Source organism: Mesoplodon densirostris, chromosome 14 (assembly GCF_025265405.1).
Source record: "Mesoplodon densirostris isolate mMesDen1 chromosome 14, mMesDen1 primary haplotype, whole genome shotgun sequence".
In the NCBI taxonomy this organism is placed as follows: domain Eukaryota; kingdom Metazoa; phylum Chordata; class Mammalia; order Artiodactyla; family Ziphiidae; genus Mesoplodon; species Mesoplodon densirostris.
In genome coordinates, this window is record NC_082674.1 from 60,626,598 (window position 1) to 60,653,750 (window position 27,153).

At 48.6% G+C, this 27,153-nt stretch overlaps 1 protein-coding gene across 1 annotated transcript; it reads left to right on the forward strand.

Annotated features, from left to right (window-relative positions):
- VAX2 (ventral anterior homeobox 2) lies at positions 1-25,885 on the forward strand. The gene is made up of 3 exons (XM_060116601.1): positions 1-238; positions 20,211-20,398; positions 25,448-25,885. Exons 1-3 carry the CDS (start codon positions 1-3, stop codon positions 25,883-25,885), a joined length of 864 nt encoding a protein of 287 aa, XP_059972584.1.
- The last annotated feature ends 1,268 nt before the right edge of the window (positions 25,886-27,153 follow it).

Here is a 27,153-nt window from a genome sequence, read left to right on the forward strand (position 1 = left end):
ATGGGCGATGGGGGCGCCGAGTGCGACGGCGGCACCTCACGCCCGGAGTCGCGGAGCGGGCGCGGCGGGGACCGCGGCGGAGCGGAGGACTCGAGTGCTGATGCCGGCGGCCGCAGCCCAAAGGAGACTGCCGGGACCTCCGCCTCCAGCCCCGCGGGCTCCAGGGAGAGCGGCGCCGACAGCGACGGGCAGCCGGGGCTCGGAGAGGCAGACCACTGCCGCCGCATCCTGGTGCGAGGTAAGAGGACAGCTCGAAGCCCTGGCCCACCGGACGCCCCTCCCATCCCCTACTGGCGCCTCCGATCTTCCTACAGCCTCCACCTCCCAATTCATATATTCATTCAGACAGTCATCATTCAGTCATTCATTCAGGAAACATTGTTTTGAGCGTCTATTGTGTGCTGGACATCGAGCTGAGTGCAGGGGACAAAGCGGCGCCCGGTACCGAAGAAATCCCCATTTCACTGCCTTACGATTCTCAGCTTCCCAGGCCCATCCGGGCGGGTTACTGTGGCGGGGGCGGAGTTGCGAGTGCGGGATGAGGAGAGCCGAGTCCCCGCCCCGCGGCCCTCGCTGCGGGTGCGGAGAAAAGCTTCACGAGCGCTCCGCGGGGTCAGGACGAGGAGGCACCAGCGTCCGGAACTGTGGGAGGAAAAGGCCAGGCTCCGCTCAGCAGCTGGGGCGCTCCCCCGCCCCCTGCCCAGCCCTGTTTCGCGTTCCCAGCCCCGCAGACGCACCGGGCTGCTCCCGGGAGAGGATACCGGGACGCGGAGGGCGGCGTGCGCCCCGCTCGCCCGCCTGGGCTTCGCTTTCTCGGTTCCCACTTCCTCGCGGCGCCTGAGCGCAGCCGGTTCTCGGCGCGGCCTTCTCCCGGCCGGGCCTTTTGCGTCTCTCCCGTTCTCCCTCACCCTTCGCCCTCCTCTCTTCTTTCCTGGCCATTTCTCTCCGCCGAGCTCGCATTCCCTTCCTGCAAGCGTCCGAGTGCCCAGCTCTGCCTGGCTTCCTCGCCTCGAGGCTGAGGCTACCCCGGCCCCCAAAGACAACCTCACGCGAAGCTCTAGCTAGGCTCGCCTTTCGCCGGACCCGGGCCTGGCCTAGCGAGATGGGAGAAGAAAGGGAATCCCGGAGTCTTGCCTTCAGCCTGTCCCTAGGCCGTGGTCGGAGCCTGAGGTCTGTTTCTCCCATCATCCCGGAGTCCCAGGACCGGGAGACCCAGCGCCTAGAAGAGGCCACTCGAGAGTAACGGCTGCCCCGGCCTCCTCCTCCAACTCGCTCACGGCTTCCTCCCGCTGCCTTTTCTTTTTGAGCACCTCTCCTGCAAGCCTAAGGGCCTAGAAAGAAATCAGCCAGAGCTGATTTCCTCGGCCACCGCCTAGGGAAGGGAAACCAGCCTGACTGACACTGGCTCGAGCTCGCTCCGGCGCCAGGACCCCGAGTTTGTCTATCTGGGCTGGGCTGTGTGTGAGCTACCCACACACAGACTGGGACACCTTGGCCTGGTCAGGCACAGCCGCTGGGTTTGGGTGGCTCTTGGCAAAGGGGCTAAGGTAGAGCATGGAGGCGGCCCAATGTGAAGCTGACTGATGACCATCTTGGACACAGACTCAGGGACCCTGGTCTTCAGAAAACACAGGAAACTCCAGGCCAGGTATGGTCACCCAGCGCTGTTCTGGGTCAGGCTTGGGTCAAAGGACAGGGTATGGGGAGGTGGCCAAAGGACAGGGTATGGGGAGGTGGTCCCCACCCAACAGGGATTCCAACAGGTATGTGGACCTGTTGGGCACCTGGGATTAAATTAGATCTCATTCCATAGACTGTGGGATGTCCTGGATACAGGGCGTTAGCAGCCAGCTTGGAGTTCCATTAAGGAAATCTGCAGAGCTTCCAGAAACAGAGAAATCAGCCCCCTAAGCCCACACTCCCGAATTTAGGACCTCAAGTCCGTGCTGGACACTCACCACCTTACACTCCATCTATGGGTAGTCATTTCCTTCTGCCTGGACAATTGTAAGTTCTGTGTCCACCTACCATCCCTTCTGCTCTACTAACTCCACATGTAGATCGAATAGATTTTGTGTATAGATGTCAGTCAAATAACTCCCAGGTGTAAACTCACAAAAGGTAGGAGTAAAAAATTACCCTCCAAGAGACTACCCACTCTAGGAGCAATCCACAGCCGGGAAGAGATGGACCCCCCACTGTATGTGGGGCAGCTTGTGTGCATTGTCAGGTGTACTTTTACAAATGCGTGTAGTAGGCAATACAGCAGTGCCATTATACAGTATAATGGAAATAGAGCACAGAGGAGGTATTTATGCACCTAAAATAAATAAAAGGTAAACAGGGGCCTCATAAATCCCTCTGTCCTTTCCACTTAATGACAAGGAGGTTATTACAGGCCTGAGATACCAGGGACATCATTTACCGCTAATCCCTCCTAGCCACGGTCACCTGTGTCACTCTGGCCCCACTGGGCCCAGGGCGGAGGCTCTGACAGATGAAAGGCCCTGCACTGGTGAAGGGAAGTCTTCAGCGTCTTGGCCCCTGGCTGAATGTCCCTCCAGTATGCTCTAAGCGAAGAGTACATTTTACCCTTGACTTCCAAGGACACATCCTCCCAAAGTACCCTTGGAGGAAACCATAAAAAGGGGGAAAGGTAGGCTGTTAGCATCTCAGCTGTCAGGTTGCTGGTGGAGTAAAGATTCTGGGAAAGAGCCCCACTCTCTCTGGGTCTTTCTTTCTGTCTCTTTTCCGCTCAACACTTGCTCCCTTGAGGGCTCTACCCCAGGTTAGCAGATCTGTTGGGGGAGTCCCAAGGTGCAGGGGAAGAAGAGGAAAGCCTGGTGCTGGAATTAAGGGAAGTTGGTTTGGAATACAGGCCTTACTACAGCCCTTTGAACTTGAACTAGTTTCTTTGCCTCTCCGTGCCCCAGTTTCCTCATCTGTACAAAGAAAGCATAGTGCTTCCCTTCAAGGGGTATGCTAAGGGTCAGAGATGGTGTCTATAAAACTGCAAACAACCAACAGGATCTCCATAAATATTCCATTGAATGAAAGGGGAGAGAACTCTGAGGAGACTCAAACTGCTTCAGGCAGTGGGCCTCCTTCCTCAGGGGCCTCCCCAACTGCACCCCCTGGTCCCAGAGGCTGTGTTAAGTGTTGGGAGGTGAACGGCCAAGGGGTCAAGGACCGGCTGGTGAAAGGAGGCCCAGTGCCACCTTGCAGACCACACAGTGCGGCCTCCCCCATCCCCTTTGAGGAACCCTCGCTCCACCAATCACTCATGTTTCCCTGCCTCTGCAAAATGTGGGTCAGGGAGCCAGGGAGGCCGACCTTGCTGCATCCCCTGCCTCAAAATGGAGGCTGCTTCGTGCCACACATGGGCACAAACAAGGCCACTGGGATGACGGATGTACACACAACAGGCACCCCACACACCCCACCGGAGACACAGCTAGGCTTCCACAGGGACTGTAAAGCCGCCTAGGCTGCCCCACACCTCTGCTTGCACAGCCCATTGACTGATGAGGGGAAGGGGTGGGAGATCCTTTTGTTTTATGTTTGGAAAAGACAAGCTGTGGGCAGGAAGCAGATGGAAGGAGAGCCATGGCTCTAAGTTAGCTGCAGCCTTGGGTGCTATGGCTTTTTCGGTGGAGCCGGGATCCCTGCAATCAGAAGAGGTGGGACAACTCTCACCCCAAAACTCCCAAACCCCACAGTCTACGCACACTCAGATGCACCTACGTGCTTCGCAAATTAATCCAGAGTCCAATTCAACAACCCCTCTGGATAGAGCCGGAAATGGCTGCCTGCCAGCGTCACCCCACCCAGCAGATGTTATGAACAATGCCTAGCGCTGGTCCCAGCTCACCCAAAGCGTCCCTCTGACCTGCCAGTCTCAAAACCCCAATCGGGCCTCACCAACTCTGTGCTGCCACCTTGGCCTGAGTGGAGCAGGATTTAGAGGCTGCCGGCCGGGCACTCCCACACCTTGAAGGCCTGCGGCACTCCGGTCCTGGCTCAGCACCCCTCTGTCTGGGAGCAGGGGGACAGGAAAACTGTGGAATCCTTTGACTGAGTGAATGGCTACCCCCCTCACCCCGTAGCACCAACACCCACTAGCGGAAATGCTTTCATCTGGGAGGCTGATGTATGTGACCAGTGGCTGGGGATGTGGGAGGACACAGGAAGGCCAGGGCCTATGGCTGTGGCTGAACAATTCCCTCTGTGGATGTGGGTTTGGGGCAGGAGGTCATTGAATTTAGTGGGGTGCAGCCCCCTGAGAATCTGAGTGCAGTGCTGGACCCGCGCTGCAGAAATGCATTGGTCGAAACACAGACAGCACAATGGTGTACGCCAGGCAGGGCACTGGATCGATGCTGCAGACACGTCTGAGGACACTGGGCAAGGGGCCAAGCCTTCCAGGGCTTGAGCTAGTAGCGACCCATGGGAACAGACAACTGCCTTCTGCAGCCAGGTCTGGGCTCAGCGTTGACCAGCGTCGCCTCCCTTTCTACTTGGATTTACGGCAGCCCCTGGACCTAGGAGGACTCCGCACAGACCTAGCAGTCCTCCCCTGTTAGGTCGTGGCAGCTCCACAAGGGCACACCTGCCATCTCCCTGATGGGGTGTTTTGGCAGTGGAGTCGGTGAGGCAGAGTGTTGTATTGGAAGGAGCACTGGATTGCGAGTCCCAGCGCCTGGGCCCTCCAGACACCGGACCTCGGGACTATAGCCTCAGTATAAGTTTGCTAAGAGAGGAGATAACCCAGGAGCAGCCCGCCAGGCAATGGTTGAAAGGTTTACATGATTCATGCAGGGGATTGCACTTTGGGGTTTTTGGTTTTAGTTTTAGTTTGGGGGCTTGTGGCGGGTATTGGGTTTCTTTTATATTTTCCTGGGATTGTTTTTGTTTTATGTTTATGCCTTGTTTTTGGCAGAAGGACCCACATTCTCGGGCGGGTCTGTGCTGGGCCCTTTCATTTTTGCTCTTTATTTTTCTCCTTTATATCCATGCCCCCACCCCACCCAAGCAGAAGCAGACCTGCAGCCAAATGCGCAGTCTTGTTGGTGTGTCTTGCGTGCACCGTTTCATTTTCTGGGAACTGTGCAGGGCGTTTGGCGGCTCCTTGTGTTCTCAGCTCTTGCTGCCGCCCTGGGTGGTCTCTTGAACTCGGGTGCCGGTGGACCCGCTGCCGCATCCCGCGCGCGCACACGCACACCTGAAAGGTCTGAGCTTCCAGGTGGCCCACAGGTGACCCAGCCAGGCAGGGAGGCTGGGACTGCACGTGGGTACTCGGAGCTGGAGGGGAGGGAACGGACTGCAGCAGTGTGTGTCCCTGGGCCTTTGTACGGTGACACCAAACAGATTGGGTCTCCGCACACTATGCACCCGCTGTGGCGACAGAGGGCTTCTAAGGCTCCTGTTGGCCCTACGCTCTTTCCTCAATTACGCCGGACTCAAGTCTGGGGCCGTAGTAAACAACCCAAGCTCCCTCTCAGTTCGCAGTTTCTTTGATTTGTACTTTAAATGGGTGTGGGGCCGGCGGGGGCGGTATAGGGAAAAGCATGTGAATTTTGCCTTTTATTTCCTGTTTGCTTAATATAAACTAAAGATCGGCTTGACTCTCCTCGGAAAGAGGGTAGCGGATTGCTTTCAGTGCATCCGCGAAGTTGCTTACCCCAGTTTGAACATCTCTGACAGAGGACGCCGAGGCAGAGTAGGCCTGCCCAGGGATCCCCGGGACCAGGGGTGGTCAGTGCGCTTGGTTTGCCCCCCACCCCGCGTCCATCCAGGAGGGAGGTTGGAGGGTCTCGGCTAGGGGTGCCGGGGTGGCAGTGGACACTACGGAAAGAGGTGGCAGTGCCAGGACCGAATCTGGCCTACAAAGCCTAGGAGTGGGCGGACCCGGAAAAGCCAGGGCTTCGAGCGCGGCCGGGGGGTGGGGGCGAGCGTGGGATGCTGCTTGCCACCCCTCCCCCCAGGCCCAGTAAAATCCCCCGAACTAACTCTCCCCCGTTCTCCCAGGATCTTGCCCTTCGCTTGCTAGTTGATTCATTCCACAAACATTAATGAGTATCTACTACGTGCCAGACCGACCCGGTGGGGCTGCTGGTGCTCAGCTTACCAACCGAGAGACTGCCTCGCCAGCGGGGACTTGCCGAGGTCCTGACCCGCCCCGGCGGCGGGGCCCGGGTGGCGAGGGGGCGATGTCGGCGCTAAACTCAAGGGAAGCCGGCGCCGGAGCCCGGTTCCCTTGATGCCCCGCGGGGACCACGTAGGAGGTAGTCACCGCACTCGCCAAACCCACGCGGTCTCCCCAGACGCGTTCCGGTACGCATACGGCAGGCACTCAGTAAATATTTGCCGAACGAATGAGAGGAGGCGAAACCATCCACATGTCGTGTTTCACTAGGTAGGAGGCCGCAACGCCCCTTCCTGGGAAGAACATCTGTTGTGAAGTGACCTCCTTATTTTTTGACGTTACAAAGTCGTTCCTTACATGAAATGGTGATGATGCCAGAGCACAGAATAATTGTTAAAATATAAAGTTGACGACGCCATATTTCTGTAATTTCGTGCAATCCTCAACTTGGGAACCACTGAAATACAAAACCTGAAAAAGCTCAAATATGGTTTCTTTTACTGGTTCCTTGGATCCCCAGGGCCGGGGAGGCCCCCTAGAGGAGCAGGAGGCCGAGGGAAGCACAGGGCCAAAAGGGCAGTAGTGAGTCTCCCGGCTCTCTGCAGCTGCTTAGGATGAGCTTCCACCCGCAAAGCCAACCACGTAAATAACTAGATAAATCCGCTCTCCTCCTCCCCGCCCAATTCACACGTCTCCAGTCCTCTGTTGGAGCTTGGAAATGACCGGGTATTTAAAGTCACGGTTTGTTCTGAGTTCTGCTTGTCCCGCCGCCCACGGCGGAGCTGCGGGGAGCCAGGGCACGTTGGGTGGAGGACCCCCCGCGAGGATTGTTAAGGCCACGCTCACGATGTAGACAGGAAGATAGAGAAATTAAATTCAAAAAGTAACACGTGCTCAAGGTAAAAACACACAAACTGAACTGGTAGAAACCAGCATTCCCAGTTTCAAGTGTGTTTCAGGAGATTTCCTCGATCTCCTATACAGACAGTAGCGAAAGGGGAATCATATTACATAAGCTGTCTTGCGACTTACCATTAAAAAAAAAAATTCAGTCCGCAGGGGTCATCTCTTTGGCCCATTTCACACAGTTCCGTGACTGTACAGTACTCCTCTGGTGGGGGAATGCCGGATTCTCCTATCCTCTGGGAGGATGTTCCTGTTATTTTCCCCTGGTACAGGGAAGCATTGTTTGTAACTGTGAAAAAGTAGAACCAACCTAAATATCCATCAACAAGGGATTGGTTAAATTAAATTTTATTATATCTGCTTAATGCAGTACTATGCAGTGGTTAGAGCACTTCTAGATAAAGATATTTATAAAATAAATTTTATCAAATAAAAAAAGTAGTTTACAAAAAATCTTACTTTTGTAATATATAACTCACATATTTATATTTTTCAATTACTAGGGAAGGTTTGGGAGATTGCAAAATGAGCTCCCAATGCCCGGGTCTTTGCGCCCTTGAGTGTTTCCAAAGGATAAATTCCTAGCAGTGGAATTGCTGCTTCAAAAGGTTTACACACACTAAAAAATTTTTAAATGTGTTTCCTTTAATTTTAAAATAGTAACTAGGGCCTCCCTGGTGGCGCAGTGGTTGAGCATCCGCCTGCCGATGCAGGGGATACGGGTTCGTGCCCCGGTCTGGGAGGATCCCATATGCCGCGGAGCGGCTGGGCCCGTGAGCCATGGCCGCTGGGCCTGCGCATCCGGAGCCTGTGCTCCGCAGCGGGGGAGGCCACAGCAGTGAGAGGCCCGCATACCACAAAAAAAAAAAAAAAAAAAAAAATAGTAACTATTTCATTTGATTCAAACATCAAAAAGTTGTTTTAAGCACACAGTGAAAAATCTCTCTCCCATCCATGTCCCCCATCCTTCAGTTCCCACCCGGCTCAAAGGCAGCCATTATTTACTGCTTTCCAATATGTTCTTCGAAATAATTTCTATACTTATGCAAGTCAGTGCAGCTATATTACCTTTTTTTCCTTTTGTTTTTTACTCATATGGTGACATCTCTGTATATTTTTCTGCACCTTGTTATTTTCACTTACCAGTGTATCTTGGGACGTTAAGAACTTCTTGTTAGTTTTTTTACAGATGCATAGTATTCCATTTATAGAGACTGGATGGACCATAATGTATATTATATAACCCATGCCCTAATGGCAGACATTTGGCTTTTTTTTATTTATTTATTTTTATTTTTGCGGTACGCGGGCCTCTCACTACTGTGGCCTCTCCCGCTGCGGAGCACAGGCTCCGGACGCGCAGGCTCAGTGGCCATGGCTCACGGGCCCAACCGGTCCATGGCATGTGGGATCTTCCCGGACCGGGGCACGAACCCCTGTCCCCAGCATCGGCAGGCGGACTCTCAACCACTGCGCCACCAGGAAAGCCCAGACATTTAGCTTTTTTCTTATCTTCTGTTATTATATACAATGCTGCAATAAATCAGCTTGTTCCTTGGTCATTTCCACATGTGTGGGTATATCTGTCAGAGAGGTTCCTGAAAGTAGGTCAAAGAGTATCTGTGTTTGTAATTTGAAAGACAGTGCCCAGGAGCCCTCCATAAGATGGTACCCACCCACTGCCCAGCAATGCCTGAAAGTGCTGGTATCCCCAAATCTTGCTATCACAGTTCACACTTTGTATCTCGATAGATGTTAAGTTGTTCTTCCAGGGGAAAATAATTGTTTAGCAATTTATACCCCGCCTTTGCCCTTTCCCCATATTGGACATTGTATATCTTACATACCTTTGCTAAGAAGTACCTCACCGACATTTTAATTTTTATTTCTTTGATTATTAGTGAAGTAGAGCATTTTTTCATTTTTATTGGCCAGTTGTATTTCTTCTGCTCTCTATTAATTCATTTCATTTGACCATTTTAATTTTCAAATATTCCTTTCCTTACTGATTTGTAGAAATTCTGTATTATGGACAGTGGCTCATTGCTTTCAATATATGTTGCAATTGTTTTTTTAGTTTATAAATTGTTCTCTAATTTTGTTTCTGATGTCTTGTTTTCTGAAATACAAAGTATCTTTCTAATTACAAAACCAATCTGTGCTGTTTTGCTGTATCATGTAAAAATGGAAAGTTCTTCATTTCCTCCACATAATACACTTCTACTCCCAATATGCAATCTCCCAAATTTTCCCTAGTAACTGGAAAACATAAATATGTAAATGATATATTACAAAAGTGAGAGTTTTGGCAAACTGCTTTTCTTCATTTAATAAACATTCATTTAATAAATATCTTTCTATCTAGAACTGCCTCGTTATTTTTAACAGCTGCATAGTACTACATTATGCAGATATAATAAACTTTTGTTTAACCAGTCCCTTGTTGATGGATATTTACGTTGGTTCTATTTTTTCACACTTACAAACAATGCTTCAGTGAACATCTTTGTATCCTAATTTGAACAGATTTTTTTAAAAGTCTCATTTATGAGACAATGTGAAAAATATGTAAACAGGTGAGACATTTTATTATATTAAGGAATGGTTGTTAATGTTTCTAATTGTGACAATAGTATTGTGATTGCTTTTTTAAAGGAGTCTTTAGAGATACGTATAAAAATGTTTCTGGATGAAATGATATGGTGTCTGGGACTTGCTTAAAATTAGAGGGATATAGAAGAAATGGGATTGTTCCTGCGTTTATAATTGTTGAAGTTGAGGGATAGGTATATCAGAATTCATTATACTATTCTCTCTCATTTTGTATGTTTGAAATTTCTCATGATAAAAATTTTAAAATTATAAACATCATTTCACATATGTCTGGTATGCATATAATTACAGGATAAAGTCCTAGAAGTGAAATTTTAAAATACAAGTATATATGCTTAAAACTGTGATTGTTATTTCTAAATGCCAAAAATGTACGAATTTATACTCCCAGAAATTGTATATAAATGTGCCATTTCTCCACATCCTCCCAACCCAGGATATACTCAGTCTTTTAGAGTAAAATCTTTTCAAGTGAAAAAAAATCTTATTTTATTTGGCGTTTTTAATTACTAGTGAGGTTAAACATATTTTCATATACTTATTTTTCATTTTTATTTCCTCTTCTGTGAATTTTTCATTCATATACTTAGCCATTTCTCTATTGGTTTGCTCATTGTTTTCTTATAGTAGTAAACATTATTTATACATATATATATATCAATATATGTTATATAAATATACTTATGTAAACATATAACATATATGTAGCATATGTAAACATACAAACATATACATATTTTAAAATATTTTATAGAAGGAAAATGATCCCTTTTTCTGTGACGTGTTGCAAACATCCCCAGATCTTTTTCTTTTTCTTTTTTTTTTTGACTTTGCTGTGAGTTGGGGGGTTTTCTGAACTCAAATTTAAACTTTAATCACATCTAATGGTCATTTCCTTTTGGGCTTCTACATTTTAGTTCTCAACGAGAAAGTTCTTCTCCAACAAAAGGTAACAATATTATATATATTATATATAATGTATATGTTATATATATTTATAATCCAATACTCTTAAATTTTGTTACAAAAAATCAGTATGAATTACAATTTTTTGTTTATAATTTATCTTTTATTTTTCTTTCTATTGTCTCTTCATTTTTGAAGTATAAAATATCCATTTAAAAAATTTTTTATTTTATATTGGAGTATAGTTGATTAACAATGTGTTAGTTTCAGGTGTTCAGCAAAGTGATTCAGTTATACACATACATGTATCTATTCTTCTTCAAATTATTTTCCCGTTTAGGTTGTTACATAATATTGAGCAGATATTAGGGAGTTTGGGATTGACATGTACATGCTGCTATATTTAAAATGGATAACTGACAAGGACCTACTGTATAGCACAGGGAACTCTGCTCAATATTGTGTAAAATATCCTTTTAATTACAAAACCAGTCCATGCTGAAATCATGTGAAAGTTGAAAATTTTTCATTTCCCTCACACGATACACTTCCACTCCCAAGACGTAACCTCCCAAACTTTCCCTAGTAATTGAAAAACATAAATATGTAAGTTATATATTACAAAAGTGGGATATTTTTGCACACTGCTAAAATAGTCTGTTCACAGACTGTGATAGTCTTGGCAACAAACCAAATAATAAAGAAGTGCATAAAGTAACACGGGAGAGGGGCTTCCCTGGTGGCGCAGTGGTTGAGAGTCTGCCTGCCGATGCAGGAGACACGGGTTCGTGCCCCAGCCGGGAAGATCCCACATGCCGCGGAGCGGCTAGGCCCATGAGCCATGGCCGCTGAGCCTGCGCGTCCGGAGCCTGTGCTCCGCAACGGGAGAGGCCACAACAGTGAGAGGCCTGCGTACCAAAAAAAAAAAAAGTAAGATGAGAGAAATCTTCTCTCCCTGACCAGCTCCCACTCCACAGAACAAACAGAAAAGAGAGGTGTTCAACCTGCCAGACTTAATTCTATGTAGGTACAAACACGCACACACACAAAGTTTAGTTTTACCTTTTGTTCTTTATAAAACTGGGTTTGTACACATGTACTTGTTGTTTTCACATAGCAGGATTTAATGGACATCCATTCAGGTCAGTATATGAAGATGTACCTCATTCTTGTTAATGTCTACATAACAGCCAAAGCATGACTATACTGTGACTTCATCAACAGTATTCCTGTTGATAAACATTCAGCTTTTTCCTTTTTTTTTTTTTTTTTCCTCTTACAAACTGCTACAAACAGTGAGTATATCTTTATGAAAGTATACCAATATTTCTCTGGGGTAGAAACCTCTATAAAATTTCTGAAACAAAGGAACTATGCATTTTTTAATTTAGCTAGGCATTGTGAAATTACCCTCCAAGAAAAGCTTATTTTGTATTAATTTGTATTCTCACCAATAGAGCTTGAGAAAACCTATTTTCCTTACCTTTGCCAGCATAACTTACCCAGCCTGATAGATAAAATATGATATCTGAAAAAAAATTTATCTTATTGTTGTTCTAACTTTCATTTTCTCTAAGTCCCTCTGAGCTTGAGTTATTTGTCATATATTTTAGCCATTAGTATTTCTTCTCCTCTGAATAACCCTTTCATTTAATTTGTTAAGTTTCCCATTGGACTGCTTGACTTTATTTATTAGACTATAGAGGCTGTGTGTGTACTAGACATTAAGACTGTTATGCATGTATTATTAACATTTTCTCCCAATCTGTCACTTGTCTTTTAACTGTCTCTCATCCTGCAGAAGATTTGATTTCTAGGTACTCAAATCTGCCATTTATTTTTTAAAATTCTTCAGAGTTTTTATTCCATTTTTAGAGCTTTGTTTTTTACATCTAAAGTTTTAATCCATCTTGTGTATATTTTTGCCTTCAGTGTGAGATAAATTACTTTATTCCAGATAATGAGCTAATCGTCCCTAAAGCCAGGTCTTTAATAATCTTGTCTTTCCTCCAACTAATTTGAAATATCTTTATAATATACCAATTCCTCATATATGCTTGGATTTGCTTCATAACTCTTGTGTCATCATCATACCATTTTAGTTGCTGTAGATATGTAATATATTTTGCTGTAATGGTAATACAAGTATTCTCTCCTCATTCTTTACATTTTTTCTCAACTATTCTTCCATTTTAAATTTTCCCAATAAACTTGAGAATGAATTTTTTATAAGGAATTTTTATAGTGATCACATTATGTTTGTTAATGCAGGAAGGACCTTGTCACACTTAAAAATCAGCACAGGACTTCCCTGGTGGCACAGTGGTTAAGAATCCGCCTGCCAATGCTGGAGACACGGGTTCGATCCCTGGTCTGGGAAGGTCCCACATGCCACAGAGCAACTAAGCCCATGCGCCACAACTACTGAGCCTGTGCTCTAGAGCCCGTGAGCCACAACTAGTGAGCCCGTGTGCCACAACTACTGGAACCCATGCACCTAGAGCCTGTGCTCCGCAACAAGAGAAGCCACTGCAATGAGAAGCCTGAGCACCTCAACAAAGAGTAGCCCCACTCCTTGCAAATAGAGGAAGCCCGTGCACATCAACGAAGACCCAATGCAGCCAAAAAAGAAAAAAAAAAAATCAGCATGTTAACAGCTTATCATGCAAAGGAACTACGTGGGTGCTACCTGGGTGAAGTCGGGTAGGACTTTGAGGGGGTCTATTAGGAGAGGTAGGTGGAGAGGGTAGTTTTTGGTCCTGGAGGTCAAGAGCGTTAGCTATCTGTTATCAAGCAGGGGTCATCACCTCTCCCATGGCAAAGGCTCTTTGGATGGAACTCACTCTCCCTTGTACCCCTAGGGCTCACCTCTCTTTGAGGAGATCTGAAGGACAGCAAAACTCAGCCTTCATTCCAGTTAGACTCATGCATTTCACCGTAACAAGACCTTACCCACAAAGAGGCTCTGCAGTTAAGCTGCCCGTCCTTCCCGGTGCTTCCCCCGCAACCCCACCTTAGAAAAGGAACAATTCCGGGAAGGGGGCTCTGTCAGTAGGACGGACTAGATTTTGCTGCAGAGACAACCCAAAACTTCAGAGGTTTAACAAAAGTATATTTCTAACTCACTTGATAAGTCCATCACAAGTGGGCAGGGGCTGGTCTTGGTACTCAGAAACCCAAGCTCCAGCTTGGCTCCTGCCTCTATGACCATCACAGTAGGGGGAAGGCGGTGTGGCAAATCACGAACCAGCTTTTGACGTGTTCTCCTGAAAGCGCCCGCATCCTTTCCTCTTGACTAAAACAAATCATATGGCCACATCTGATTGCAAAGGGCAGAAAATCAGTGCAACCCTACCATGTGCCTGGAAGGAGTTGGAAACACTGGTGAACAGCATTCATGGCTTATACATTAACTTGACTTTGATGAGTGGCCTTCTCTGCCGCTCCTGGCTAAAATAGCAAATGCAAAAACACACACTATGACATTTTTTTTTTTGTCTGCGTCGGGTCTTCGTTGCTGCACTCGGGTTTTCTCTAGTTGTGGTGAGTGGGGGCTACTATTCGTTGCGGTGCTCAGGCTCTAGGCACACGTGCTTCGGTAGTTGAAGCACACAGGCTCAGTAGTTGTGGCTCGCAGGCTCTAGAGCACAGGCTCAGTAGTTGTGGCGCACTGGCTTATTTGCTCCGCAACATTTGGGATCTTCTCCGACCAGGGATCAAACCCACATCCCCTGCGTTAGCAGGTGGATTCTTAACCACTGCGCCACCAGGGAAGTCCCACACGCTGTGACTCTTGTATGTTAGCTATTTGGAGAGGGTCAGTAATATCCCCTTATCTTGTTTTATTTTCTTCACAGCATTTATCAGTACCTTTCATATTAGTTTTTAAATTTATTATCTGTCTTTCTCCCTAACACAAGGGCTATGGGAACAGGGACCTTGTCAGTTTTGCTCATTTCTATATCCTCAGACCTGAGAATACTATTTGGCACATAGTAGGCGCTTATTAAATTTATGTTGAATGGTTGAATAGACACAGTTGTTTTACTTACATAAATGGGGTAGTACTATTTACTTTCTTTCACTTAATGTCAGTTCATGTAGATATTGCCTCATTCTTTTAAATTGCTACGTGGTATTTTATAAAATATGAATGGTATGAATGTACCATAGTTTGTTCAGCCATTTCCCTTACAGGGAACACTCAGGATGCTTTCGAATTTTCAACATTTTGAACAATGCTGCAGCAAACATCCTTATATATACCTTGGAGCACATGAGCCTGTGCTTTTCTGGATAAATACCTACTAAAATAAAATTGCTGGAGCAGTAGTTGTGTGCATCTTTAAACTTGACAAATGCAGCCTCAAACGTTGTGACAACTTATGGTTCTACCAGCAGTGAATGGGAGTGTGGATTCCCCAACAGTGCATCATTGCTTTATTAATCATCTGCTAATGTCTTTCCAGTCTTAAGGGAGATAAATGATTATCCATTGTTGCTTGAACTTGCATTATCCTGATTACTGTGAAGCTGTGCTCATCTTTTCATATATTTATTGGCCATTTGGATATCTTTTCTGTGAATGGCTCACATAAATTACTTGACCATTTTTTCTGTTAGACTATTGCCCTTTTTAAAAAAATTGTATATTCATAATTGCATTTTATATATTCTGGATATTATTTCTTTGCCTTTTAAAAAAAGATTTTCTTCAATTCTGTCTTTCGCATTTTATCTTGGTTTTGGTGCCTTTGTCATACAAAAGTTTTTAGCTTTAATGTAGTCAAATACATCCTTTATTTTTCCTTTACAGTCTAGGTTTGCATTTTGCTTGGAAAGCTCTTCCCAAGCTTAGGATTCTAAAAATAGCCTCCTATATTTTCTTTTAATCCCTTTATCATATTATAGTCTATGATTTGCTCTCTAATCCATTTGAGACATTGTTCTTTATGGCGTGAGATGTGAAATTAACTTGATTTTATTCCAAACGGGTAATTTATGGTCATCAATCTACTTAACTCCACTGATAGACTAGACCAACCTGTCCCCATATACAATGTTCCCTTTATCATAAACTCTGTCACTATATGTACATGGCTCTATTGTGTATTCCTTATTCCATTTTGTTTCCCAATATTCAATTATTTGAATACCAACTTTACCATTTCTATTATATCCATGTCTCATTTATTTACTTAATATTTTAGCATAATATATTTTAAAATGAAATACCTACTTTAGCTTCATGCTAAGCATATAAAATCATAGATTTAAATTTTTTCTAGTAAACCCTAAAATAAGTGCATATCTTTTGAAATGACAAAGGTTTATTTATATACCATTTTAAATCATCTTACAAACCACGAGTGAAATGCAAAGGCATTTGGGGAAACACTGTTGTATTCTTTCCACTAATGGATTTGTCAGTTTCTGTGACAAAACATCATTCTAGCTTCATGGCATGTTTTGTCGTTGTTGTTAATGTTTTATCTTGAAATAGCTGGAGAATCACAAGAAGTTGCAAAAATGGTAGGGAAATCCCATGTATCTACAACCTAGCTTCTCACAATGGTAACATCCTATCTAACTATAATAATGATCAAAATCTGGAAATTGACATTAATACAATGTAATTAACTAGACCACAGACCTTCTTCAGATTTCACCCATTTTTTGCATGCACTTTTTTCTTTGTATATAGTACTATGACATTTTATCACAGTTATAGATCCATATAACCACCACCCCAATCAAGATACAGAACTCTTCTGTCACCACCAAGAAACCACTATATAGTCACAGCCTCCCTTCCCTAACCCCTGGCAAGCACAGATCTGTTCTCCACCTCTGTAACTTTGTCATTTTGATAATGTAATATAAATGGAATCATATAGTACATAATCTGAAGGACTGCCTTGGCTTTTTTCACTCAGTATAATTTCCCTGGAGATGTATCCAGTTTGTTGTGTCTATCCGTAGTCATTGTTGTACCACGGTTTGTTTATCCATTCACCTGTTGAGGGACAATCTGGATTGTTTCCCTTTGGGAGCTACCACAAATAACACTACTATGAACATCTCCGTGTAGGTTTCTTTGTGGGTTTTTTTTTGCGGTACGCGGGCCTCTCACTGTTGTGGCCTCTCTCGTTGCGGAGCACAGGCTCCGGAAGCGCAGGCTCAGCGGCCATGGCTCACGGGCCCAGCCGCTCCGAGGCATGTGGGATCTTCCCGGACCGGGGCACGAACCCGTGTCCCCTGCATCGGCAGGCAGACTCTCAACCACTGCACCACCAGGGAAGCCCTCCGTGTAGGTTTTGATGTGAACCTAAGTTTTCGTTTCTCTAGGATAAATGCCCAGGAATGAGATCACGGGGTGGTTAATACAGGTTAAACTGCCAGGTCAGTTTCCAGAGTGGCTGCACCCTTTTACATTCCCACCAGCAATGAATGAGAGATCTAGTTTCTTGGCATCCTCACCAGCCTTTTGGCACCCCTTTTTTTTTTTTTTAATTGAGATGCAATTCACGTAACATAAAACTTGACTTTTTTTTTTTTTTTTTTTTTGGCTGTGTTGAGTCTTCGTTGCTGCATGCAGGCTTTCTCCCATTGAGGCGAGCGGGGGCTACTCTTCGCTGCGGTGTGTGGACTTCTCATTGCAGTGGCTTCTGTTGTTGCAGAGCACGGGCTCCAGGCGCGTGGGCTTCAGTAGTTGTGGCACACAGGCTTCAATGGTTGTGGTGCACAGGCTTAGTTGCTCCGTGGCATGTGGGATCTTCCCGGACCAGGGCTCGAACCCCTGTCCCCTGCATTGGCAGGCAGATTCTTAACCACTGCACCACCAGGAAATCCCCTCAGTCTTTTAATTTTTGCTACTCTGATACGTATTTCTCCTGGTTTTCATTTGTTTTCCCCAATGGCTAGTGATGTTGAACATCCTTTCATGTGCTGATTTGTAGGGCCTGTTTGGATACCTGGGGACCAGTCTGAGGTGCCTTTTGTTCCATGCTCCTGCCTCTCCTGGCCCTGAGGAGGAGGGCTGCCCTTGGCTGCTCCCCAAGGCAGGAATGCTCCTCTTAGCTCCTCTACAAAGAGGAGAGTGGTGGGGGGCTTATATGATTTGACCTCAGTGGTCAGGAGCACAGGCTCAGAGCTTCAGGTGGGCTCCAGGAGGCTTACCCAGAAGAGGATATGAAGCTTCCAGCACCACGTATGACACCCCTCACCCTGTCTCCTGTTCACAGCCCCCCAAGACACTTTTAATCAAATCAGTGCCTTTGGAGCTGGGCTCACTTGAGTGTTGTAAGGAAAGTTCTGAGACTGGTTTCACAGTTGTAGACAGTAGAACATGTGCAAAGGGGACCCAGTCACAACGAGATCACAAATATTACGCCACTATTTTTTATTTTTTTTTTTTTTGCGGTACACAGGCCTCTCAATGTTTTGGCCTCTCCCGTTGCGGAGCACAGGCTCCGGACGCGCAGGCTCAGCAGCCATGGCTCATGGGCCCAGCTGCTTGGCGGCATGTGGGATCTTCCCGGACCGGGACACGAACCCATGTCCCCTGCACCGGCATGCGGACTCCCAACCACTGCGCCACCAGGGAAGCCCTACGCCACTATTTTAAAATGTAGAAAGTATCGGGGTGGGGGGAAGCTTGAGTTGTCCCCAAAGGCCTATGGTTCTACCAAGCCTCCAAGAGCGGGGCGCCCTTCCGTGTGCTGTGCTCTGCCCAGCACCCTGGCAAGACTAGCCCAGTGGTGGGGGAAGGCAGCCTCTGGGCCATGACTCTGTCCCCCACCCAGGCTCACCTCCCCGAGGGTTGACTGAGAACACGAAGTTGCTCGAACCTCTGAGATTGGGGGCAGGACCTTCGAGCTAGGAGCCCATGAAGAGCTGAAGTGCACCCTGGAGGAGTGAACATTAACTGGCCCTAGCAGGAGGCAGGAAGAACCTGTCTCATAAAATACACTGAGGGACTTGGAGGGAGAGGTCTCAGGTTCACCCTCCAGAGTACGGATTCTAAAAGTATTCTTTACAGTCCTGTGGCTCAGAAGGAGCCTCTTAACAAACAGCACATCCCAAATGCAATTCCTTTCCTACATCTTCCAGGGCAATGATGAACCCGTTCAGAAGATTCCATTTTCTACCCATGACCAAAGTTTTCTTCACTATAACCTATCAATTGAATCACTAAGGATTAGTAAAAGAGGGTATTCGTCAAGTAAAATGAGGGTGTTTCTAGACCTTATTAAACACTGTCAGTATGAACTTGGGTAAGTGACTTAAAATTTGTGCCTCCATTTCCCCATCTGTAAAATGGGGATAATAACAGTTCCAACTTCACTGAGACATGGGGAAAGTTTAAGTACTTAAAACGGTGCCTGGCCCAGAGCAAGCACTGCAGAGATGTCAGCTATTATTATGAGCAGCCACGGCCACTAACGCTTCTGACCGCATTGCAAACTTCCACTGTGCATGCCCCCTGGAGATGGGCGGAGCTCCTGCAAGCTTGGAGGTTTGCTTTGTTACCTGTGCTTGGTAACAAGTGCTGCCTTGAGTTGGTAAGTTTCCCAGTGACACTAACCTTCCTATGTAACAGCAAATTACTCTTAGTTTAGCTTTATCATTCACAGCACGTGTTGGGAGAGGTTTGGTAAATCCTACAGAATATGATGCTGCATATTTCCACACTTTAATTTTTGACATAAAACTTTTCTAATAACTAGATTTCAAGCCATCAGTGTATGTGGTTCAAACGTGGATCATCTCTGCCCCTATACTGAAAGCTGATGTGTGTATATATATATATATATATATATATATATATATATATATATATAAGCCCCCACCCCAAGAAATTTTGCTTTTGCTGAGTTCTTTCAGTGGGACTATCTGGTGAATGTGGGCTACAGATTTTTCAACCTTTCCTAAGTAGGCTCCAAAATATTAGAAACCCCATGCATGGAGGGCATCAGACCAGGGCCCAGGAGGGTGGCCCTACTGAACAGGACTAGGCACACAAGGAGTGGCAGAAGTTCTCCCTCTCAAAGGCACCCCAGAAGTTTGATACAGTGACAATGGTCCTCAGGCTCCTCCTGGGGATCCCAGCTCCACCCCACACCAGCAAGCCTCTTCATGGACCCCAGGAGGGTCTGTGGATAGAGACTGCACCCATACACCCTAGACACACACACACACACACACACACACACAGGGCTTAAGACCTGGCTCTGGACATTTCCAACAGTAAGTCTTACCTGATTGATTATATCCAATTCTAACCCATCTTTTCCTCTTCACTTGAGGACTTGGTATTTCTCTTTCCACTTGTTTCTTATTCTGCTAAGGGAAGACAATCCTGACTGGGTCAGACTGAGTCCTTTCTGACCAGGCTATGATGATAGACCTGACATTTGTGCTGAGGCCCATTCACATACATACATTAGATACAACATACTGCATTGGGTGATTAAGGAGGTAAGGCCCAGAGAGGGTAAACAATTTGTCAGAGGTCACACAGCCAGGCCCAGACATGAGGAGCTCCCCATCAGATCATGCTGCCTCTCATTAAGATGCTCATTGGTGGCTTAAATCCTTAACGAGTGAACTAACTTGCCTCTTTTCATGACCCCTGCAGATGCCAAAGGAACCATCCGGGAAATTGTCCTGCCCAAGGGCCTGGACCTGGACCGGCCCAAGCGGAGCCGCACATCCTTCACAGCTGAGCAGCTGTACCACCTGGAGATGGAGTTCCAGCGCTGCCAGTATGTGGTGGGCCGTGAGCGCACTGAGCTGGCCCGTCAGCTGAACCTCTCAGAGACCCAGGTAAAAGGGCAGGGCCAGGCCACTCCATCCCTGCCCTGGCAGCCCAGGAAGTCCTTGGGGTGTGAGGCCTGTGGGCTGCTGCTCGGAGACCCAGCTTTGGAGTTCAGACATGTACTAGGGAAGGGCTTAAAGTTACAGATAAACCAGAACAAATAAATATAGTGCTGACAAGAGAAAGTTGGTATATGCCAACAGGGTGTGGGTGAGGGAGTCGGGGTTGGGGGGGGCTTCTGGATGTATCAGGTGCTACTTCCAGTGGAGTATGGGAATAGGAGGAAGGGTCATTCAATTTGCAGGGGGGTGTCTGTTGGTGCAGGAGGGAGCCTGCAGGAAGGCATGGTGAGAGGTGGGCTTGCTGGGAGCAAAGATTCAGCGGCGAGATGAGCCATTACAAAATTGGGCTGGGGTGCTTCCCTGGTGGCGCAGTGGTTGAGAGTCTGCCTGACGTTGCAGGGGACACAGGTTCGTGCCCCGGTCCGGGAAGATCTCACATGCCGCGGAGCGGCTGGGCCCGTGAGCCATGGCCGCTGTGCCTGCGCGTCCGGAGCCTGTGCTCCGCAACGGGAGAGGCCACAACACTGAGAGGCCCGCGTACCGCAAAAAAAAAAAAAAAAAAATTGGGCTGGGGACCTCTCATTTCCCCATTCTGGGCCTTTTCCCATCCTCCCTTCATCCCAGTGTGCCTCTGAGAGAAGGGGTCTGAATGCCCCCTTCACCCAGGAAGGGCTTAGCACATAGCACTGAGCACCTACTCTGTGTGAATGGAGGTATTTCAAGCTGGTAATAGAGCTAAATAATAAAAATAGTAATAGTACTACTAATAATATTGGGCTGGCCAATAAGTTCGTTTGGGTTTTTCCATAACATCTTAGGGAAAAACCTGAACGAAATGTTTGACCAACCCCAAAATACTTCCCCAGTACTTACTGTGCTCAGGCACTGTTCTAAGTTAGTTGTTAGTTTACTAATCCATCCCAACAACCCTATGATGTAGCTACCAATATTATCCCATTTTACAGATCAGGAGAGGTTCTGCCCAAGGTCATACAACGACTAAGTTCCAGAAGTAGGATTTAGACAAGCAGTCCGGCCTCTTTATGCTGCCTGTAAACTGGGTAACCACCCTGGAGCTTGTCAAAAAAGACTTAGACACTCTAAGTCCAGCTACAGGTAAACAGCCGAGGGAGGTCAGTCAATACATGTATGGAAAGGGCCAAACCAGGACACATGAAGGGAAGAGGAGAGGAAGGCGAGGAGAAGGAAGCAGACAGTCTGGGGAAAGCTGCCAGAGGATCTGTGAGGCTCTCCAAGCACCGCCCGCTGCCGCCCTGGCCCCGGCCTTGGTACCACCGTCCCGCTGCAGTGAGGTCAGGATCATGGGCAGCTGGGAGCAGCTGCTGTCCTGCAGGCCGGGGCATCTCCGCCTGCACTGTTTCCCTCCAGCCGCCCCTGTAGAGCCCCAAACAACCCGGCAGATGGCCTGGGGTAGCTGGGCCCTCCGTCCAGCTGAGTCACTGGGGCTGGAAACCAGGCTGTGTTCAGGGGGCCTGCAGTGGCCAGGCAGGGCCAGAGCTCCGGGTGGGGAGTCAGGGAGACCCCCTCAGACCCTGAGGTCTAGGCACAGAGTCACCCCTCCTCTTTGCCCTAATTTCCCTCTGTCTTGCCTAGCTTTACTCCCAAACTCTCCCCTGAAACTTTCTTTCCAAGGACACCTCAGATGCCCAGGCCAGAAGCTCCTTCTCAGTGCTCATCCTTCCCCTGCCCTGCCTGCAGTACAGGCTACATTTATCTGCCCTTGAAGGTCAAGGCCAAGCCCCTTCTCCCCCAGGAAGCCTTTCCTAAGGCTTCTGGACTTTGCTGCAAGACCTATTCCACATGGCTCGACCTGTAAAGTGTGGTATGTGTGTGTGCATGTGCGTGCGTGCGTGCGTGTGTGTGTGTGTGTGTGTGTGTGTGTGTGTGTGTGATGTGGTGGGCACCAGCCAGTATGCACTTCCCAAAAGCAAGAATGTATCTGAAAGCCACATCTGCTCTTCAGGCCTCCCTGGGGAGCCCAGCACACAGCTGGGCACACAGTGGGCCCTCAGTGAATCCTCGACTAACTGATTATTGCTTACCACCCTCCTTATTCTTTCCCCCATCCTGGGGTTTTGCAGATAATTTACAGTGTAACTAACACTTACTGAGAACTTCCGTGCACCAAGCACTGTTCTAAGTGCTAGATGTGTTCTAACTGGTTTAGTCTTCACCACAGCCTCGTGGGATAGGTGTGCAGTTTTTCTTCTGACACCACTTCCCACATTAAATATGTGGTGTTTTCCCACACCAACAGCAACCAATTCTCCAATACCAGCTGGGTTTCCAGCAATGCAACTCCATTCAGTTCTGACCCTAACTCCTGGAGTTAACACAGACACTACAGGTTAAGGGCTCAGCCTCATGGGACAGTCCCACATCAGATGCCAGTAGCAAGTCCCAGGGCCACCCATACTTCTGACCAGCTATAAATAGGGGGGTTCCCACATCCCCCTCCTTAGGCTTGATAATTTCCTAGAATGACTCACAGAACTCAGGAAGACACTTTTCACTGTATTTACTTTTACGGATTTATTATAAAGAATACAACTCAGAAATAGGCAGATGGAAGAGATGCATAGAGCCAGGTATAGTGGGGAGAGTTCATGGAGCGATCCTCATTGTTCAAGAGACTTTATAACCCAGTCTCCAGCCCCCTCCGCTCCCTGGAAGGGCGGGGCTGAAAGTTCCAACCCTCTAGTCACAGGTCTGGTCTTTCTGCGACCAACCCCCATTCTGAAACTAGGGGTCCACTCTGAGTCACCTCATTAGCATAAACTCAGGTGTGCTCAGAAGGAACTGGTTATGGATGACAAAAAGCTCTGGGCCAAGAACAAGGTACAAAGACCAGGTGTATTTTTTCAGTACAGCAGAATGGCTCTCTATTATTTTTACGTTAAAGAGAAGGAAACTGAGGCACACAGAAATTAAATAACATGCTCAAAATGTAAAGCAGGCACATTCATTAGCTCTTCTAATCTTTATAAAAAGATGACTTTCAGGACTTCCCTGGTGGTCCAGTGATTAAGACTCCGCACTTCCGGGCTTCCCTGGTGGCGCAGTGGTTGAGTCCGCCTGCCGATGCAGGGGACACGGGTTCGTGCCCCGGTCTGGGAGGATCCCACATGCCGCGGAGCGGCTGGGCCCGTGAGCCATGGCCACTGAGCCTGTGTGTCCAGAGCCTGTGCTCTGTGGTGGGAGAGGCCACAGCGGTGAGAGGCCCGCGTACCACAAAAAAAAAAAGTGGTTCGTCACCACGAATAATTTGAGAGACACTGCTCAAAGCACTTATTGCCACCCGACAGCCACGCCTGTTTGTTTTTATTGGTTGTTTATCTTCTACCTCCCCCTCTCCCGTGTGTCCACTCCACACGGCAAGGATTTGCTCTGCTTTGTGCACTGCTGATTCCGCCCGTCTAGAACAGCGTCTGGCACAGAGTGGGCACTCAGTACCTACCTGCTGAATGATGAGTGAGTAAGTGAAGGCAGCAATCAACCTCAAGTAGATCCCGTAACTCCCTGGTCACTTTCATTTACTGAAACTCAATCCAATCCCGTTTAAAACACCCAACTCACATCTGTTTCAAATCTTTTCTTCCCTCCCCCTTCGCCCACTCAGAAGAGGCCTGACTCACTGCTGGAGGGACCTGCAGGGGAAGAGCCTCTCCCATCACAGCCGCTAGAAGGGAGTGTGCTCTGTCGGAGCCACCTGCTCACCCTCGCCCACCAGCAACCTCCCCCAGGGTAGGAGGGCAAGGAGAGTGGCACCTTCTGGCCTGAGGAGCCTCATGGTTGGAGGTCTTTGCTAGAGGGGCAGTTGCTCCTACAGGTGGCATGTTAGGCATGGCCCCGGGCAGCCTTAGCTCTGCGCCCATCCTGCCCAGGCCAGCCTCCTCCTCTCCACCTCTCCTTCACCCGGGGCCACATGAGTTACAGCTTCCCTTATGTCCTCCAAGGTTGGAGGGAAACAGCGGGTCTCCCCATGCTTTTCTTTCTGGGCCCTCCACTCCATGGTCCCTCCTGGTCCTGCTGGCACAGACTACCCAGCCAGCTTCCAGCCTCTGTGCTCCTGGGGACACGGGTCTGGGTGCTGCAGTGATTGACAGGTTTTCCAGCTGAGGAGCAACTGTCCGTCTCTCCTTCTCTCAGGCATTTCCAGGCCCTGCAAGTGATTCAGGACCCAAAACCTGCCTCCTGGGGGGAGCACCCTGTCCTTCCCAGAGAAGGGAGAAAATCCCATCACTGTCAGGGGGCCTGCAGAACTGACCACTGAGCTCCTCCCTGACCCCCAGCCTTCCTTTCCTTCTACAGACTAGGATGGGGTTGGAGTGCTGGGTGCCAGGTGCTGGCAGAGGGCAAGTTCTCCTCCTCTCAAAAGGCCTTGAAAAAGGTCTCTGCCCTTTGGTTGGTGGCTCCATTTAGGATGTCCCCAGCTTTGGGTGTGTGGCCGTTGGAAGTGTCCCTCACCATCCTGACACATCTTCTTACACTTGGTATCACGTTGAGAAGCCCTTATAGGTGATGGGGTGGGAGGGAACTGCTGAGAGTTTCAAACAGGGGGATGGCCAGATGGGCTAGGGAGCTGCCTTCAGAGGCAGCATGGGGGCCGAGACAGGAGGAGGGGGGTGGCTAAGAGTGGAAGGAGTGCGGGCCAATAGGGGAACTCATCTGTGCCCTCCCACCTCCACCCTCCAGCTGCCAATCTACCCCTCCATCCTAGGGTCAGCGTAGCAGTGGAGGGGTGCCCATGATTTGGGGGGCCAGTGTCTCTTATCAGTTCCCCCAGTCAGCCTGATTGTGGGAAGATCTTAATGACAGTCTGATTGCTCCTTTCCCCTCTCACTGCACCCCTGCTCCCCCCTCCCCCCTCCCCTGCCCCTTCCTTTGCTCGCCCCACCCCCCCACCCCCGCTGCCACTTTGGTCCGCCTGTCCCCTCTCCCTCGCTGACACCCCTCTCCTTGCTCCACCCCAAGGTGAAGGTCTGGTTCCAGAACCGCCGCACCAAGCAGAAGAAAGACCAGAGCAGAGACCTGGAGAAGCGGGCGTCCTCCTCGGCCTCCAAGGCCTTCACCGCCCCCGACATCCTGCGGCTGCTGGAGCAGGGCCGGCTGCTGTCCCCACCCAGCGCCCCCAGCCTCCTGACGCTGACCCCCGGCCCGCCGCGCCTGCCTGCCAGCCACAGGGGCACCTCCTTGGGTGACCCCAGGAACTCGTCCCGGCACCTCACCCCGCTGACCTCAGCCTCAGCGTCGCCCCCGCTGCCGCCCCCTCCGCCAGCCCTCTGCTTCTGCACCGCCCCGCTCCTGGACCTGCCTGCCGGCTACGAACTGGGCTCCTCGGCCTTCGAGCCCTACAGCCGGCTGGACGGGAGGGTAGGCAGCCCCAGCGGCGGCAAGAAGGCCAGCGCTTAAGTCTCCACCCACCGTGTGACACTGAGTCCCCAAGCACAGCACCACCCGGGCCTCCTGGGCCCAGAGACGAGAAGGGGCAGCCACACACCCTGCCCCGCCCACCCTGCAGCTCAGAGACTCTCCAGTGGATGACGTTGGTACCGCAGCTTGTGTGTGTGAGTGCAGTGTGTGTGCGTGTGCCTCTAACTGAAATAAAAGGAAAACAATGACAAGGAGGGAAACGGAGTCCCCACAGCACTGCCACTGCCCCTCAATCCCCTCTCCTGCTCCTCACTGGGAAGGAAAATGGGCTTCAGTCAGGGGAACCTCTGATGGGAGAGGCGGAAGCTGGGGCCACGTTCGCAACTGGGGGGGATCGGGGTACCCACCTGACTCCCGCTGCCAGTTAGAGCTCCCACCCGGGGGGTTACAAGTCCCATGGTACCACCAACGATGCTTTTGTTGGTAAGCTTTGCCCTCTGCAAGCTTCTCTTTCAAATGTGTACTCTCGAGAGGGGGGATGTCAAGGCCTTGGAGAGGGTGACTGATGAAAGGTGAGACCAGGATCCAGAGAGCTGGAGAGAGGGCATCACAGGTAAACCCAGGCATGACCGCACAATGCTTTAGAGGACCCACCCATTACAAACACCCCAATTTGAAGCACTTTTTAAAATCTTTTCTTGCTTAAAGAAGACACTTTTATTTAACTTTTTATTTTGCAATAACTGTAGACTTACAGGGAGTTGCAAAGATAGTCCAGAGAAATCTGAGTATCCTTCACCCAGTTCCCCCCAATGGTCGCATCTTCCATAATTACAGTATAGTATCAAAACTGGGAAATTGGCATTGGTGCTGTGTGTGTGTGTGTGTGTGTGTGTGTAGTTCCACGTCACTTTATCACCTGTGTAAGATTCGTGGAACCACCACCACAAACAAGATACAGAACTGTTGATCACCACAGAGATCTCCCCCGTGCTCCCTTCAAAGTCACACCCATTCCCCCACCCCAGCCCAAGAGAGTTCTTTGAAAGACTAGGAATCGTGAGGGAGTTGAACCTGAAGTGGGAGAGGGAGGAACCTGAAGTGGGAGAGGGAGAACCCTGAAATGGGTTCTCAGGTCGGAGGATGCAGGGTGAGATTTTGACTCTGAAGGAAGAAAAGGCAAGCACCGTCAGCTCCAGTCTGCTCTGGGAAGCGTATTTGGTTTCAAGTTGGCTGCCCTGAGTCACCCAGAAGGGGGTGCTGGGAGACAGGGAGCCCTAGACAGCTGTGCTTCCCCTTTCCCTCGT